The 16,754-nt window shown below is 39.4% G+C and overlaps 1 protein-coding gene across 8 annotated transcripts in view; it reads left to right on the forward strand.

Annotated features, from left to right (window-relative positions):
• The window catches only part of ERBIN (erbb2 interacting protein), a 127,342-nt gene that overhangs the window by 50,311 nt on the left and 60,277 nt on the right, over window positions 1-16,754 (forward strand). For all 8 annotated transcript variants that reach the window (XM_075020886.1, XM_075020890.1, XM_075020892.1 and 5 more), the window contains 2 exons: window positions 8,591-8,788; window positions 13,970-14,087. In XM_075020886.1, the coding sequence (XP_074876987.1) occupies window positions 8,600-8,788; window positions 13,970-14,087 (307 nt within the window). In that variant the 5' untranslated portion in view covers window positions 8,591-8,599. The remainder of the gene's footprint in view (window positions 1-8,590; window positions 8,789-13,969; window positions 14,088-16,754) is intronic.

Consider the following 16,754-nt stretch of genomic DNA (forward strand, 5'->3'; position numbering starts at 1 on the left):
GTTTTATATGCTTAGGGTGGGTTTTACTTGTCATAATAACTCTTTAGGTTTATTTTAGTGTTTAGATAAATTTCTAAGCTGGAAAATAACTGTTGCAACAAATATCTGGTTAGATAATCTCTAGTTTCAATAAAGTGGGAGAATGCTGTTATTGAACCAAGAAAAAGCTATTGATACCATCAACACTGTTACAACTAAGTAAAGAGGTTTTATAAAGTAGTTTGATGAAGAACTTCAGATCTTAATTGTGTAAAGGATTTCTGAATATTCTAAAGCAAAACAAAATAGAAATAGTAAATTGAAATCTGGTTAGAATTTACTTCATAGAATACAAGAAGTCGATAATTTAAGCAAATGTCTCCAGAATTCACACCTGGCGTTGCTCTTCTGCAAGTTACCTGAAATTGTCTTGCTGCCCTGACCCTTGGAGGTGGGTGGGTGTTCTTGTTTGTGTTTTGTTTTGGTTTGTTTGAGGGGTTTAGTTTTTGTTGGGTTTTGTTTGATTGTTTGTTTTTAATATATATAGTCATTGAGAGCTTGGAAAGTAGTTAACCGCAAGAAAAGCTTTGAGTTTTGTTACCAGCTTTGAGTTTTGTATTTCAGCAAGCTAGGAGTAGAGTATCGCTGGTTTTGCTTATATCCTAGCAGCTGTTGGATCAGTAAAAGCAAAACTGATTTCTGCCCTCTCTGTTCCCTTTATTTTCTCAAAAAAGTGTAGCAAGCATTCTTCATATTTTTGCATGTAACAATGGGTTATTATTTACGGTATTTACTAACATGTTCTTCCTCTTGTTGTTACCATTCACCATTGTTGTTTCATGAGTAACGCCTTTTATTTCTTTTGTTCTGAATGCTGTATGTGAGCAAATACGGTGTGGTTTTTGGTGTTCCCTGCCTACATGAGGACGTGCACCCATGGATGCAGTTGAGCATTGTTTTTATATTGGGAGCAGGGAGGTCAGACTATAGCTTCACATTAAAATGGTGAAAAGGTTCCAAAATCCCTTTTATTTCCTACTGCTTGTTCTCTGCCCCAGAGTGCAGCACTGTGGTTCATTGATTTGTACTGACCTGAGTGTTTGCCAGTCTCATTCAGTGAAATGAATGACATAACCAATCCAGTTTTGCAAAATATTTTTTTTCTAAAAGAGACAGGAAGAAATAGCTTGGACGAGAGGGAGGAGGAGGTGAAAATACTTTTAACTTGGCATTGTCACCAAATGAGGCTTCGACAGCTCAACCAGAGAATGCCAGTGCCACTTAAAAAGAGGCAGTCTCTTCACATTACGTGCTGTCTTTTCATGTTTCAGCTCCTTGTCAGTGGCCATCAGGTTTGAGGCATACTTTCCTCTCCTACAGAGAACAAGTAAAAGGATTGCAGAGAAACAAACTTCCAAGCTAGGGTTTGCAAGGTGCTTGTTGCTGTCTGTTAAATTAAGACTTTGCCATTCCCGTCCAAGAGATTGGGGATTGGACTGATATTAGGGGAAGCCTGAACAAACCTCTTAGTGCCCGCCCCAGCTTCTTTACATGATTTGCTGGTGAGCAGGAGGTATGAAGTCATTTCTTACGTTACTGTTCAGAGCTGAGGATGTTTTGTGTTCCCTGAAGTACTAAGAAGTTTACAGTTTCCCAAAATTCATGAGGACTAATGCTGTCATTAGCTGTAAGAGATTCATTTAATTGTGCTGTGAGTTTTCACAATATAGTATCTTTCATCAACAAGGCAAATAGCCTGTGTCTTGGTATCTTCTGTGGCATGTGTTGCTGCTTTAGGAAGAGAAAAACCTTTAACATCTCTAAAGACAGACTGGTTTATGTCTTTATGTCCAGTATAAGAAGCTTCATTTCCTACTGATTTTTTGATGTAAATTCTTTTGTTGATTTTTTTTTAAAGTGGATTAAATAAGATTCTTAATAAATAACAATTTTTTTTTTCATAATTCTTTTTTTCAACAGGAGTATGTTGGGACTTCTATCAGTTGGCCAAATAAGCCTTCTTGTATTTGTCAGACTGCATGTTAAGTTCCGTGCTGCCCAACACAATCCTTCCCTTGCCTGTGTTTACATACCCTCAGCTCCATAATTCTGAACTTGTTTGTAGATAGTGGAGTGGGCTAAGAAGAACCTGACCAGATATTTTTGTGCCTAGTTGTTCATGCCTGTCTGTATAAACATCTGATAGTTGGTTTTGTTTTCAGCTCTGCTGCTGATGTAACTGGTAAACACCCTTTTGAAAGGCTTGATGGGGGGAAAAGTGCTTTCACCAGCTTAGAGCATGAGCAGTCACATCCTGTTAGCATCAGACAGGAAATTTAAGGGACTAATGTTACAGTGAAACTATTGCTTTTAGACCAAATTAACAGAGATAAGGAACAAAATTACTGTGAATTTAAATTCTACTTGCAACAGGGCTGAGTTCAGAATTTTCAAAGTAATGTGATACTCGGGGGGCTGTGTGTGTCTGTTTTTTTGTTTGTTTGGGAGGGGGGGTTGTTTTGTTTTGGTTTTTTTTTGTAAATGCTCATCAAAACATAGGTAGACATGGTTAAATAAAAATGTCCCATGGAGTTCTGATGGATCTGCAGGTGCTGTTGGGCTGCCAGATACTTGGATGATGGGGGTATGTAGGGAATCATCAAAGTGTTCCAAGAAGGAGTAATGTTTTACTGGATGATGCTATCTCTTCTGGATTGATATTTAGTGTGTATCCAAGCTTGCTGTTGATCTTGCTTTCTTTCGTAGGTCATAGTCTTTCAAACCGATGCTTTGCTTTCCTGCTTCTAGTGATTTTATTATACTTGGTAAAAATGTTTCACCATTTATAGAATGTATTGGGTGTAGGTGGCAATGTTTTGGTGGCAGGGGGTGCTGCAGGTATGGCTTCTGTGAGATACTGCCAGAAGCTGCCCCCATGTCAGATGGAGCCAGTTCCAGCCAGCTCCAAGGTGGACCTGCTAAAGGCCAAAGCTGAGTCAGTCAGCAATATTGGTAGCACCTCCTTGATAACATATTTAAGAAAGCATAAAAACCTGCTGCATTGCAACAGCCAGGAGAGAGGAGTGAGAAAACGGGAGAGAAACAACTCTATAGACACCCAGGTCAGTGCAGAAGGAGGGGGAGGAGATGCTCCAGGTGCTGGAGCAGAGATTCCCCTGCAGCCCATGGTGAAGACCCTGGTGAGGCAGGCTGTCCCCCTGTAGCCCAGGGAGGTTCACTATGGAGCAGATATCCACCTGCAGCCTGTGGAGGACCCCACAACGGAGCAGGTGGGTGCCCGAAGGAGGCTGTGACCCTGTGGGTAGCCCACACTGGAGCAGGCCCCTGGCAGGGCCTGTGGCCCTGTGGAGAGAGGAGCCCACGCTGGAGCAGGTTTTCTGGCAGGACTTGTGACCCTGTGGGGGACCCACGCTGGAGCAGTCCCTTCTTGAAGGACTGCAGCCCGTGTTAGGGGCCCACGCTTGGAGCAGTTTGTAAAGAACTGCAGCCTGCAGGAAGGACTCATGTTGGAGAAGTTCGTGGACGACTGTCTCCCATGGGAGGGACCCCACAGTGGAGCAGGGGAAGAGTAAGGAGTCCTTCCCCTGAGGAGGAAGGAGCGGCAGAGACAAGGTGTGATGAACTGACCCAAAACCCCCATTTCCCATCCCCCTGTGCCACTCAGGCGGAGGAGGCAGAAAAGTTGGGAGTGATAGAGTGGCTTGATGGGTGCCTGGCAGCTGGTCAAGGTCAACTGGCCACACAGGTAGTCCACTGTTGTTACAGTGTAGATCTGATAGAGTTACAGTCTTTGCTTTGCCCTAGCTTCTCCAGTAATTTTTTTCTGGATACTGATTAGATACACAGTATTCTCCACTTGTTACTTCACTGGCTTTTAGCAAGTCAACCACTGCTTGTAACAGCGGAGGGCTGATAGCTGTGATTAAATCAGAGGCTGGTAGTAGATGCTTTGTCTGCTGTTTGATCAGTTGGGTAGGGGAAAACATGTACCTGCAAGTAGAAAACCCTCAATTTCAAAATGGAAGAGTTGATTTTTTTAAATTTTTTTTTTCATGGATATTGTGGCCTTCTTGAACAAATGCTGTAATAGTCTTTGCTCAGTTTGGCCTTGCTTATCGATTCTGAAGCTTTAAAGTGCTCCAAGTCATTCATGATCTCAAATGGGATAGACTATGTGAACTGATATCTATCTATCTACTTATATAGATATAAGGCAGAAAAAATAAGATGAAGTTTTGACATAGCTTATATTAAATAATTTGTGTACAGTTTCACAGCAAAACGTCTTTCAGTTGTGAACTCTTATCTCCCTCTCTTTTTGATCTTACTGGTTAAGCACTACTGTTATACCATACTTATATTAACTACCATACTTATATAAGAAAGCACCTAAGTTTTCTCACAAATTTGAGACTTCACAGAATAATTAGCCTTCACCACCATTGAACTCCTAGAGGAAAACCTGTCTGTGTAGTTGCCGCTGCCTTCAAGATATAGGCAGGTCAATAGTAACATTTTCCTTTGTCCCATTCTGTGTAGTTATTGTGGAATTTGTTTTCTATTACTGTCACAGTTAATATATGTGAATGGGAGAAGACTATACTTCAATGAAATACACATGTTGGTGTAGTTTAAACCGGCCATTTTTGAGTTTACTACAGAGACTACAGCATCTCTGATCCTTAGGTGTGATCCTCAAATAAGCTTGGAAGAGGAGGTGTGAAATAAATGCTAAAAAGGATTCATGGAGGGGAAAAAAAGTTTATAATTAGCAAACATATCAATGTAAACTAGGTGTTTTTTTAACACTGCGTTTTTTGGGGTGGTAGATTAAGTCTTCACAAACAGAACACAGCTAATTCTCCCTTATGCCTTCCAACTTTTGAGCCCTTAATGATTACAAAGAAAAGCTTCTGGTTATATATAAAGAGGTGTTTTTCCCTTCCTATTCCTTCAAAAAGTAAAAAAAAACCTAACTGTATGAAGATCCTAATTTTTCCTCTGTTGGCTGTGAACACTGAACCTGAGTTAAACTTGTGTCAAGGCTTTAATGGATTAGGGAACAAGGGGGCTTTGTTTGTGGGGTCCCCCCCCATCCTCTGAGTTCTTTAGTAGCTCTGCCTCATAAAAATCTGGAGTTGTAAAGTGGTGCAGAAAAATAAGCCATCTCGGTGTTGTAGATCTGCAAAACACTCTTACATTGTTTGATTTGGTGCCTTCAGATGGTCTGATGTTGTGGCATATTATGAAATGAAGATTTTTCTGCTTGTGAGACTACCCTGTTTTGTGGGAAGGGAAACAATGCTATACTTCGTGTTCCCTTCTACCTTCAGTCTATTTACCCAAACTACCCATGGAGAAGTTATCATTTTGAGCAATATAAGAAAAGCACATGTTCTGTGCAATGTCACATTTTCCTGTCTTTGGTAATTATAACAGTGGACTCTCTTCTGCAGTACATCCTTCCTTTCCTCCAAGTTTTTTTGCTTGGGCAACTGACCACAAGATAGGTGGACAGACATATGGGGGCCGGGGTGTGTGTGGTGTGTCTGACTGTCTCTCTATGTAAATATATATATTGCAGAAGAGTGGTGGTGTGGAATACTTGCTGCAACTGTTCTGCTGCACCCATTTCCTAGTATTGGCAGCCATCTTTGTTGTAGAACACCAGTGCTAAACAATTCCTCATATATGTGTAGAAGTAAAATTGAACAAATGTAAGACAAATTTGAACTAAATCACATTGCGTAGTTTCCTACATTTACTTAAATGTAGCTCTCTTGGTTCATTCTGGTTTTTGAAACATTAAAATTAGATGTATGTTCAAGCTGGTCAAATCGATGGTTTGGGGGGAAGGTTGCTTATTTGATACTTAACTATGAGTTTGACTATTTTGGCTTGAAATGTGAGCTGTGAATTTAGGTACTTTAACTGACATGGTAACTGACTGGAGATAATGACCCAACAGTGTGATGTTGTACAGGCATTTGTTTACTGATCTATGTTTACAGTGCTGTGGATGCAGGTGATCTTTTAAACCCTCCCACCCCCTGCCCCAAAGCTCAAGATCTCTCTGACAAAATAAAGGAGTAAGTTAGGTATGTGTGTTTTGCATTGTTAGGCCCTATGAGTTTTGTTGCTTCAGCAACTTTTGAGACCTGAGCAAGTAAGACCAGGGGTGAAGAGAACAGCCACTAAAAAAGAGGGGGCAAACAGTGTAATGTATGCACTTTTTGAGGGATTTCAATGAAAAAGGGTATCTTACTTTGTTATATGTATGAACCACGTAGTGAACTTTTTCATATTTCAGAAACCAAAGTATAATTCTCAGAAGTTGAAATGACTGGACAAAGTCAACTTATTGATGGCTGCAACTAGTATGATATCGGTGTGTCTTCTCCTGCCAGACTTCTGGTAATCAACTTGCACATACAATCTCTGCTTCCAGTCCTTGTTGTTTCCAAGGCGTATCTTCTTCTGTTTATACTCTGGTTTGAAGAGACTGCTGTTGGTGCTTCTTTCTGAATTGATGTGGTTTTCCACAGCTCTGCAGATCTCTGAAGTAATAACAAAATTAGAAGACATTTCTTTTTGTTAAAGGCTTTTTCGTTTGTAAATGTTGGCCATGGAATTCATCTTGTGTCTTCACATGCAACCTCTGAGGCTTGGAGAAGGCGTGGGTAGATCTGACCCAGTGAGCACATCAGCTTCTGTAGCATCTTTGGCATCTGGTTGTGGGTGGCTGGAGGATGTCATGCTGGAGTCTGTTCCTGTGAAAGAAGCAGGAGGAGGTTACGGTGTTTCTTTTGCTGACTTTCCCATTCTGCGGAAATCCCCAGCATGGAATTTGCAGTCTCTAAACTCTTTGCACTGCAATACAGTTAAATATTTTTATTTTTAGATCACTTTGTTTTGTTTTGTTTAAATAACATGGCTGGAGTTTTATGCAACTGTGAAGTGTTCTGGTAGATAACCAACATTGTAACAAAATCCTAGCAACATTGAAGCATTGTTAAAAAAGGAAGTCTTCACATCCCACTGTTCTAATGAAGAGTCTTCTTCCATCTTTTTAATGGATGGATGTAGAAACTGACTGTATCTAGTGAAAACAGTAAAGTACAGCAGTCCCTCAACCTGTTGTCATATAAATTAAACATGCTGTGAAGTACTTGGCAAGCTAGCTACTCATAGAGAAAAATCCAAGTGTGTGACTTCAATTTGTCTTAGTAAGAAAACGGTTCTTGCAGCCTGTGACTTCATATAGTGCAGTGGCCATGGTATTTTATTTTATCCTTGTATTACTAATATACTGTCTGAAAGTTGAAGTACAGTCTGCTGAATGTGTCAGAAAGACACAGTTTTCTGTCACCAATCCAGAAGTTGAAATATAATTTCTGCAATTCCAAAAAAAATTGAAATTTTTAAAAAAGCATATTTTAATTTGGAGCATTGACAGTTTGATTGAGAAAATAAATACTTGGTGCTGTTTTGGAAAAGTACTTATTTTTAGACCTATTTCCTGAGGAAGTTAAGCTTACATGGTTGTGTTGTCTGTCTGCACATGTTGGTCCTTCCTGAAAAATTGTTGAGTCTGTCATCTGATTTCAACCAAACCTGAAACTTGAGGTGACATTTTGAAGATGATTGTTTCCAAATTTTGTGAAAATGCATTGTTAATTAAAGGAGAGAGGCCTAAACTTGTGCTCTTGCTGAGGAGAGAAGAGGCAGAACATGGCTGGTGTATGCTGTCAGTAATTAGCTAGTCAGTCTTGCACTATTTAGGTTTACTGTCTCCTGCTGAGTAGGAAGTATTGTAGAAGCCATGGAGAGTAGAGGGGAGTGTTGTAGCAATGATTGAGTTTAAAGGAGGAAAGATACATTTCCATAGCAAGGTGAAATTTCCTTAGTTCCAGTGTGCACAGCAAGATGTGTTGAAGTTTTCCAAACTGAATGGAGTCGCAAAAAGAAGTAACTTCTTTATTTGTGCACTTGGAAATCTTTCCTTTTAAACTGTAGGTAGAACAGTTGGTAGAAACCACACTGTTTCTTTTTGTTGTATTCTGTCTTTAAATGAGGGATTTGCAGTTAAGGTGCATGAATTTAATCTTATTCATCACCAAAAAAAAAACCCCGAACATTCCTATAGTTACTTTTTAATGCTCTGTAGAGGGTGGATTTTATTATATTAAGCAAAAATATCATCCCAATGACCTTTGTAAAGATAGGGATAAGCTATGTTGTAAAAGCACAATTGACAGTTCAGAACTGCTGCTTCAAAATTCTCTACCTCTCTGCAGTGTAGGGCTGTGTTAGCAGGTGACAAGTTACAGGCTAAATTTTTACTTCATGTTCTGGGGTCTGTAGGTGGTTTAACCCCATTTAATGCCCCTACAGATCTGTTGTGTTTAAAAGAAAACAAATACTCTTTCCCCCACCTCTCTCTCATATATATGTGTACACAGACACATATACAGATATGTATACACTTCTTCCTTTTTTAAGTATTTAGCAGCCAGTGGGAGTTTGAGAAGCTGTCCATGTATTTCTGAAGTTGTCTTTGTTTTTAAATTGATCAATTTCTGTTTTACAGTGCCTGAAAATGACAACAAAGCGGAATTTGTTTGTGCGGCTGGTGCCATGCCGCTGTCTGCGTGGAGAGGAGGAGACAGTCACTACACTTGATTATTCTCACTGCAGCCTGGAACAGGTGCCTAAGGAGATTTTTACTTTTGAAAAGACCTTGGAAGAACTCTATTTAGATGCTAATCAGATTGAAGAGCTTCCAAAGGTATGTTGGCTGGTTTTCCTTTTAGTTACATTTATTAACTCTATTACTTCATCGGCATTGTAGAAGCTAATAGTGTCTAGCTTTCCATTTCAGCTTTTAGGCTGCAGTTTGCCAAATATTTTTAAGTAAATGTTGGTCCAAGAAGCAGCAGCCCTGGTAGAAGGGATGTTTATGCATTCCAGCTTGACTAGTTTGCTGCATGAATTGGGATGAAACTGCTTAAGCAACTGATCCAGCCCAAGAGATGTACATAGCAGAAGAGGCTGACTGATATATTTGTGTGGCAGTGTCTGCTCAAACTGACTACCTGTATTTGACAAATTGTGGTATTACTTTGAATCTCTGATAACACATGAAGATTAGAAGAAGCAAGATTAATGTCTTGTTCAGACCTCTGTGCCCACAAAAGATAGCTGCAATCCAAAGTATCTATTAATTGAAGTCCTGCTTTCTTCTTCAGTACATGACTGAAGAGACTTTCTGAAGTATCCTTAGATTACTTAAGTTCAAACACTAGAGAGCCAGAATGACACTTTGATTACATCTTTATTATAGAAATCAGTATCTGTTGTTTGTTCTGAAATCTGAAGATAAACTGCATGCTGAATTAGCAGTATGCTAGAGAAAAGAATAAAAATTTTTGCCAGTGAGACTTTTGAGAAGTACAAAGTGATCATTGCAATAGACTTGTTTCCATTACTACGTCCCATCTTGGTTGAATTAAAAACTTAAATGATTAATATTTGAAATAATTTTGTCACAATTGTGTGCAAATCTACACTGTCATGCAGGACAACTATGGAATGCTTTGTTAGATTTTTGGAAAGTTTGCTATACCCAATTCAGGTTTTGCTGGTTTGGATGTTTTGACAGATAAATGAAACACATAAGGAAATAAACCAATTCCGGGATAGTAACTTGACAGTTATCAGAAGCCCTGGATTCCAGTAAAGCTGACTTAAACCAGCTGAGTGCCTTTGAAAATCCAACCTTAAATGCTTCTGAGAAGCCATCAATGAAAATCTGTGTTTGTACATTAAATAAAGCTAATAACATACAAGTTAAAATAGATATTTTGTCAAAGTTATAGTTTAGAACTTCCACTATTTTATTCTTCTCTCTTCCCAAGCAGATATTTCTTTACTCTGGAGTTAGTCTTTTAGTTAGTCTTTATTGGAGAAGAATAAAATTGAATGCTTCAAAACCAGAATAAAATACCTTTCTTAGCAAAAAAAAAAAAAAAAAAAGAGACTTTCTGAACTCTTCTTGCATTAAATTCCAATTTCCCCAATCATAAGAACTAAGCAAACATCTTGCTCCCAAACTCATAACTCTTTAAAAAGTTCCTTTTATTAATCTTAAAAGACAAAGAAAGACTTCACTGTAGCAATCAAATGGATGCATGTTGCCATTTTAGACCAGAAGTGGTTAGTCTGCTTTGTCTTCCTTTTCTGTTACATGCCATTTGATTTCATTAGTCAGTTCCTATACGAAATCCAATTTTGATACAGGACTGCCGTGGTTTCAGCCTGGCTGGTAACAAAGCACCACGCATCCACTCGCTCACTCTCCCCCCCAGCCCCTGGCCATGGTGGGATGAGGAGAAAATAAAAAGGCAGGCTCATGGGTTGAGATAAGGCCTGGGAGGGATCACTCACCACTTATGGTCACGGGCAAGAGACAGGCTCAACTTGGGGAAAAAACAAAATCAATTTAATTTACTACAAATCAAAACAAAACAAGGATATTAGGAAGTAAAACCAAACCTTTGAACACCTTCCCCCCACCACTCCCTCCTTCCTGGTTCTCTCCACCTCCTCCCCCCAGCAGCACAGGGGAACAGGGGGTGGGGGTTGGGATCAGATCCCCACAGCTTGTCTCTGCTGCTCCTTCCTCCTCAGGGGGAGGACTCCGCACTTGTCCCCTGCTCCACTGTGGGGTCCCTCCCACAGGAGACAGTCCTTCACAAACTTCTCCAGCGTGCGTCCTTCCCACAGGCTGCAGTTCTTCACGAACTGCTCCGTTGTGGGTCCTTTGCATGGGCTGCAGTCCTTCAGGCACAGACTGCTCCAGCATGGGCTTTCCCATGGTGTCACGACCATCTTTGGGGACATCTCCCTGCTCCGTCGTGGGCTCCTCCCCAGGCTGCAGGTGGGCATCTGCTCCCCCCACTCCCCTCCATGGGCTGGGGGGGGACAGCCTGATGTCTCACCATGGGCTGCAGGGCCATCCCCTTCTCCCCCGCTCCTCCTCCCCTCCTTCTGCACTGACCTCGCTGTCTGCAGAGGGGTTCCTCTCACTTTGCAATCCCCCTACTCACTGCTGGTTCCCCCTCTTAAATCTGTTCTCCCAGAGGCGCTACCGCCATCGCTGATGGGCTCGGCCTTGGCCAGTGGCGGGTCTGTCTTGTAGCTGGGGAAGCTTCTCGCAGCTTCTCACAGAGGCCACCCCTGCGGCCCCTCCCCCACTACCAAAAAAAGCCCGTGCCACACAAACCCATAACAACGAGTAAAATGTGAGGTGGGCAGTCCACCAATTGCCTTGGTCTAGTCTAAGATTAAATTATCCACATGATTAGAAAGACTGCTTAAACATTTATGTTTTGTTCCTTTTGCTTTTCTTTACTGAACTGCAGGGACCTGTAATAGCGCACACTTGCTTCATGCTAATGTGTTTGTACATTATAGTAAGTCATCCTTATAGGCTTATTTTTGAGAAGCTAAGCATTTTTTTCATCTTTCAAGTAATTTTGGTCATTATTTTCTACTACCATTTCAATTTTCAAAACAAAAAAACCCCACATATAAATTCAAATACTGCAAAGGAAACAAGCAGGGATAAGGGAGTAGTGAAGACATAGTAAAAGTGTTTTATTTAATCATTTTGACAGAAATTGTAAACTTAAAACTATCCACAGAAGATCTGTAAGGGAGGGCCTGTAATGTTTGAAATGATCCTAGCCTGTTTGGAGCCAGAGATTCAAGCTGTGTATCCCTTTTCCCTAACCCAGGCTTTTAGTCTTTTAATTTTGAAAAAGCCTTCTAATTAAGCCATCTCAGATGAAGGGTGCAGTACTTACTAGGCTGTCTCCAGCTTTCTGAAGCCTGGTTAAGACATTCCCACTCTTCCCCTTTCCTCTTTGCCCCTGGTGGTGTGTTCTTAACCCTGTTTTGCAATCTGCTGCACTTTGTATGCCGCAACACAGCTGGTTTAGGGCTGTCTTGTCAGCCCAGTCACTGAAATGGCTTGTCAGTGGGTGTGCTTTTTTTTTTTTAATTGCCTCCAATCTTGTCAGTACTCCGGTATACTTCAAAAATCATTTCTTACAGTACAGCTCCTTAATTTATTTGACTAGCCAAGGTTGCAATATAAGCAAACTACAGTGGAGAGAAAGCTAGTGGTAGCAAGTGTTGGTGTGTAGTCTCAGTTTCAAAAGTGAATGGGCATTTGAAATACTTTCATCTTGTGTGCTAAATCACATCTGAAAAGGTACCCTGTTTATCCCAAGTGCCATGATGTGCATTTGAGCTGAAAAGCTCAAACTGTAGCAGTTTTTGTTTTCCCTCCTACTTTGCTGTTAGGAAGAAACTGGAATTCTGCAGTAAAATAGTCCTTAATTATATGACTTCTGGTGTTCACTAACAGTAATGATGATCTACTTAATCACTGAATGTGCAAATTACAAAAAAGAACAACAACAACAAAAGGAACAACTACAAAGTCAACACCATACAAAACTCCCCCGCCCACATTTTCCTTTAGGGATCTTGCAGTTCCTTGTGCTGCATTTGCTTTCACCTGACTAATTGGAGAAATTTCTAATGATTCCAAGACTTCAGATTATTGTTTTCAGGATGAATCTGAAGTATATATTCTTGCCTGAAGTACTGAAATAAAGGAACGGCTCCAGAACACACGAGCTCATCAAAGTTCTCCTTCCCATATATCCTGAGTAACTTGTAACTCTTCAAAGCCTTAATGATATCAACTAGTTCTAACAGGTGTACATTTCTGAGGAGTTGGAGACATCAGTAGGCAAGTTAAAGCTCATTCCTTGAATTGTCCATCTTGCTAATTTATGTCTGCTTTTGTTCTGGGGTGGTATATGCAAACGTTACATGAATGGGGCTTCTTCAACGGTCTGTGGTTGAAATAATGGCCTCGTAATTGAGAGAGACCCAAGAAATTTTGATTGAACTAAGCCCCATTGCTGTGATGATGATTGGGATAAACTTTTTAGTCATAGGACACTTCCTGGTTTTGTATGATCTTTTCTCAGAATTCCAAACGAAAAGAACAGTAAGTCCAGGTATTTATGAATGATCTTATCCAAAATTGTCAGGAAAGAATATTCATCATAAAATATTCAGATGAAGCTTTTCAATCACTTTCTTACAGATATTTATTTTCTGCTATCTGTATGCTTCCTAGATACCATTTGAGGATTTTTCTTCCATTACACTAATATTACTTGCCCTATTTTGTCAATTTGTAAAGCTTCTGGGTAAGAATCTCAAGGTAACTTGCATATAGAAAGAATCTGGCTCTGAGCTAATATTTGATACAAATTATAATGCATGTATACAGAAGAGATTATAGAGTTTTCTATGTCCTTAGATCGAACTTTCACTAGTTTTCATCACAATCTTGTTAGATTTTTATGTACTTGAGCTAGGAAGCATGGAAGGGAAAAAAAATATTGTAAGATATAACAGAATAAAATTTAAACTTTTAGAGAAGATCAATACCTATTCAAATGCTGTGTTCCAGAACTATTTAACTTTAAAAAAGGCATCTAACAATTTAATTTTTTCTTTTTTTTTGAAGAAACTGTAATTACCTCTGAGGTGTCACATGACATGTCTATTATGGAAGATATTTTCCAATTTTTGCAGGACTACGTGTAACTACAGGTCACAATTTCTGAGATACTAGAAGGAATTTGTAGGAAGTGTTAAGCATAGGTGCTGGCTTGTGACTGTTTGTAGTTCTTTGCTTTCCTAAGCATTGTAAACTTAGACAATTTTGAATAAAACTAGTTAAATAAAGTTTTTGTAGTCAAAGACTCTAAATAGTCTGGCCTTCAAGCTGCGAGGTCAGAAGTTTAAAGGGATTAAAACCAAAAGCTATATAGAGGAAACTAAGAGAAAGTCGCATTCACTTTTTTCTTTGTTTCAATAGCAACTTTTTAACTGTCAGTCTCTGCACAAGCTGAGTTTGCCAGACAATGATCTAACCACATTGCCAGCATCCATTGCAAATCTCATTAATCTCAGGGAACTGGATGTCAGCAAGAATGGTAAGTCACTTCACTTATTATATTGGGGTAGCTAAAAGGTAAATCACCATTGACTGTACAAAGATACTAGTGAAAGTATAATTTCTAGAAGCTACATAGCTAGTAAATTTTAAATTACTGCTCTAAATCACTGCTTAACATGAAAAATGCTCTTTTATGGTCTGGTTGTGATATTTAATTGTATCTCTCAAATTGATTGGTTTGTACTTTGAGATTCATTACTGAAAATTTTACATTCTCTCAAAACGCATATGCTCAAACTTACTACTTTTAGTGGCTTTCCTCATGTTTCACTATTCTGAAGAGAGTTTGCACAAGACTTCATAAATTTTTTCTGGATTCTATTGTTATATTTTGTTGCATGTGAAAATTGTTTTCAGTTTATTTTAATGAGCTGTCTGAAAATTGTTGTAGGACTTGCCTGCTTTGCTGTCCTGCTCTGGGGATGGTAACCTCTGTTGCATGGGGAAAAGTATCTGTGGGCAATGACTGGTTCACTTGTCTGACTTGTTAAAAATCTATCATTCTGTGTGAGTCAGCCTTTTATAAATCATGAAACATTGTCAGCCAAGTATTGTATACATGGGCTTTTATTAACAGTGCAGCTTTGGCAAGCTGGCAGATGTGTGCAACTGTGAGGAAATTGAAATAACTTATATTGTCATCAGGCTTCGTTGTGTGGCTTATTTGAGAGAAAAAAAGGTCAGTCTTGCTAACTGATGAGGGTACAATAGTCTTGTCTTACTAATTCAGAGTGAAGTAAGAGGACCTCTCCTTGAAATCATATTTGAAAATAAGAATTACAAAAATATGCCAAGGATTTTATCTTATTAAATTAATTGTTTTAATTGGACAGCTAGCTAATTATGACTCCATGAAGTTAAGTAAGTTCTGCTTTATTAAGAATATTCTAGTTGTTGACAAGTTGGCATTCTCCTTGATTGTCTATTGTAGCCAGTGGACAAGCCAATATACTTAAACTGTTACTTTATTATTTCTGCTTAATGAATACAGCATTTAGTATGATAACTTGACCTGATTGTCACTGCTCTGTTCCTGGTACAAGTAGATTAATAGTCTTTCTTAAAGAACACTGGCCTTAAACTTTCATAGTGACACACAACAGAGAGAGAATCATCTTTTTGTCCTAGACTGAACTGTTGAAAGGATTAACTGTTTCCAACACAAGTTCTCAATGCACTAAACTTAAAAGCAGCAAAAGGACATTTGAGTTCTAGTGCTGGCAAATTCCTTAGTTTATGTGTGTAAATAGGCAGCTGGTCACTAGCAGCTAGAGAGTTACTTGTCTGTCCAAAATGGTGTAACCTCTGGCTAAGCCTTCAGAGAGTTGCTGAAAGAGCACTTGTTCCTCTGAGGCACATAAAGAATTTAAGGAGGCAATAGCTGAAGAAAATGCTATTCCATTAAACTGTGAAGCTCTGTTTGCTAGGGGTTGTTTTGTTTTGTTTTTAACACCTTTCAGAGATGACAGGGCACAAGCTTGCTTAACTATTATCGTGCATCTGTTCTCAATCTTATCACAATTCGGATAAATTCTCTGCCTAGTGTTGCATATCAAAAATAGCCCTGAGGTCAAGCACTTGTTTACTTGGGGCATCTTGTCTCCCACTATTCCTGAAAGCTCTGTAAAACTCAAAAAACAAAGCATGGTCCCTGTTGGGTGAGGTGAGAAATAGTGCTGTTTATTCTGTAATAAATTTGGTATTATTTAGACTTCAGTTTGTTGGCTTAAGTGCCTTTCCCTTTCTGTTTCCCTATTGTCATGGTTTAACCCCAGCCAGCAATTAAGCACCACACAGCTGCTCACTCACTTGCCCCCACCCAGGAGGATGGGGGAGAGAGTCGGAAGGAAAAAGGTAAAACTCCTGGGTTGAGACAAGAACAGTTTAATAGAACAGAAAGGAAGGAATTAATAATGATAATAATAACAGCAACAATAAAATGACAATAATAATAATAATAAAAGGATTGAAATGTACAAAAAAGTGATGCACAATGCAATTGCTCACCACTGACCGGTTGATGCCCAGTTAGTTCCTGAGCAGCGATCTGTCTCCCCAGGCCAACTCCCCTGATTTTATATACTGGACATGACGTCAGATGGTACGGAATACCCCTTTGGCCAGTTTGGGCCAGCTGTCCTGTCTGTGTCCCCTCCCAACTTCTTGTGCCCCTCCAGCCTTCTTACTAGCTGAAAAATCCTTGACTTAGTATACACACTACTTAACACACTGATGTTTTCAGTTTTTGCTGTCAACGTTCTTCTTATACTAAATCCAGCTACTAGAAAGAGAATTAACTCTGTCCCAGCTGAAACCAGGACACCTATCCACTGTTAAAACTATCGAACATTTTTGTCTTGACAACTGCAAGCCTATTCTCTTCCCTTTTGTCTGCTTTTCTCTTGTTAAGAGTTTACTGCTCAGTTTCCCACTTTGGACAATTGTTCTGATGTGTGTCTATAATAGAACCAAATATGAGGGGTTTTACTAGTTTTCTAAGACTAGCAAAACTGATCAAAATCTCTGATTTGTCCTTTTTCTTTGTTAGATATTGAAACAATACAGTGCGGATGCAGTGAACTTTGTGGGAAGCACCTAATTTATCAAAAAAAAAAAAAATTACTGGAGATTAATCGCCAATCTT

The sequence above is a fragment of the Buteo buteo genome, chromosome Z (assembly GCF_964188355.1).
Source record: "Buteo buteo chromosome Z, bButBut1.hap1.1, whole genome shotgun sequence".
In the NCBI taxonomy this organism is placed as follows: domain Eukaryota; kingdom Metazoa; phylum Chordata; class Aves; order Accipitriformes; family Accipitridae; genus Buteo; species Buteo buteo.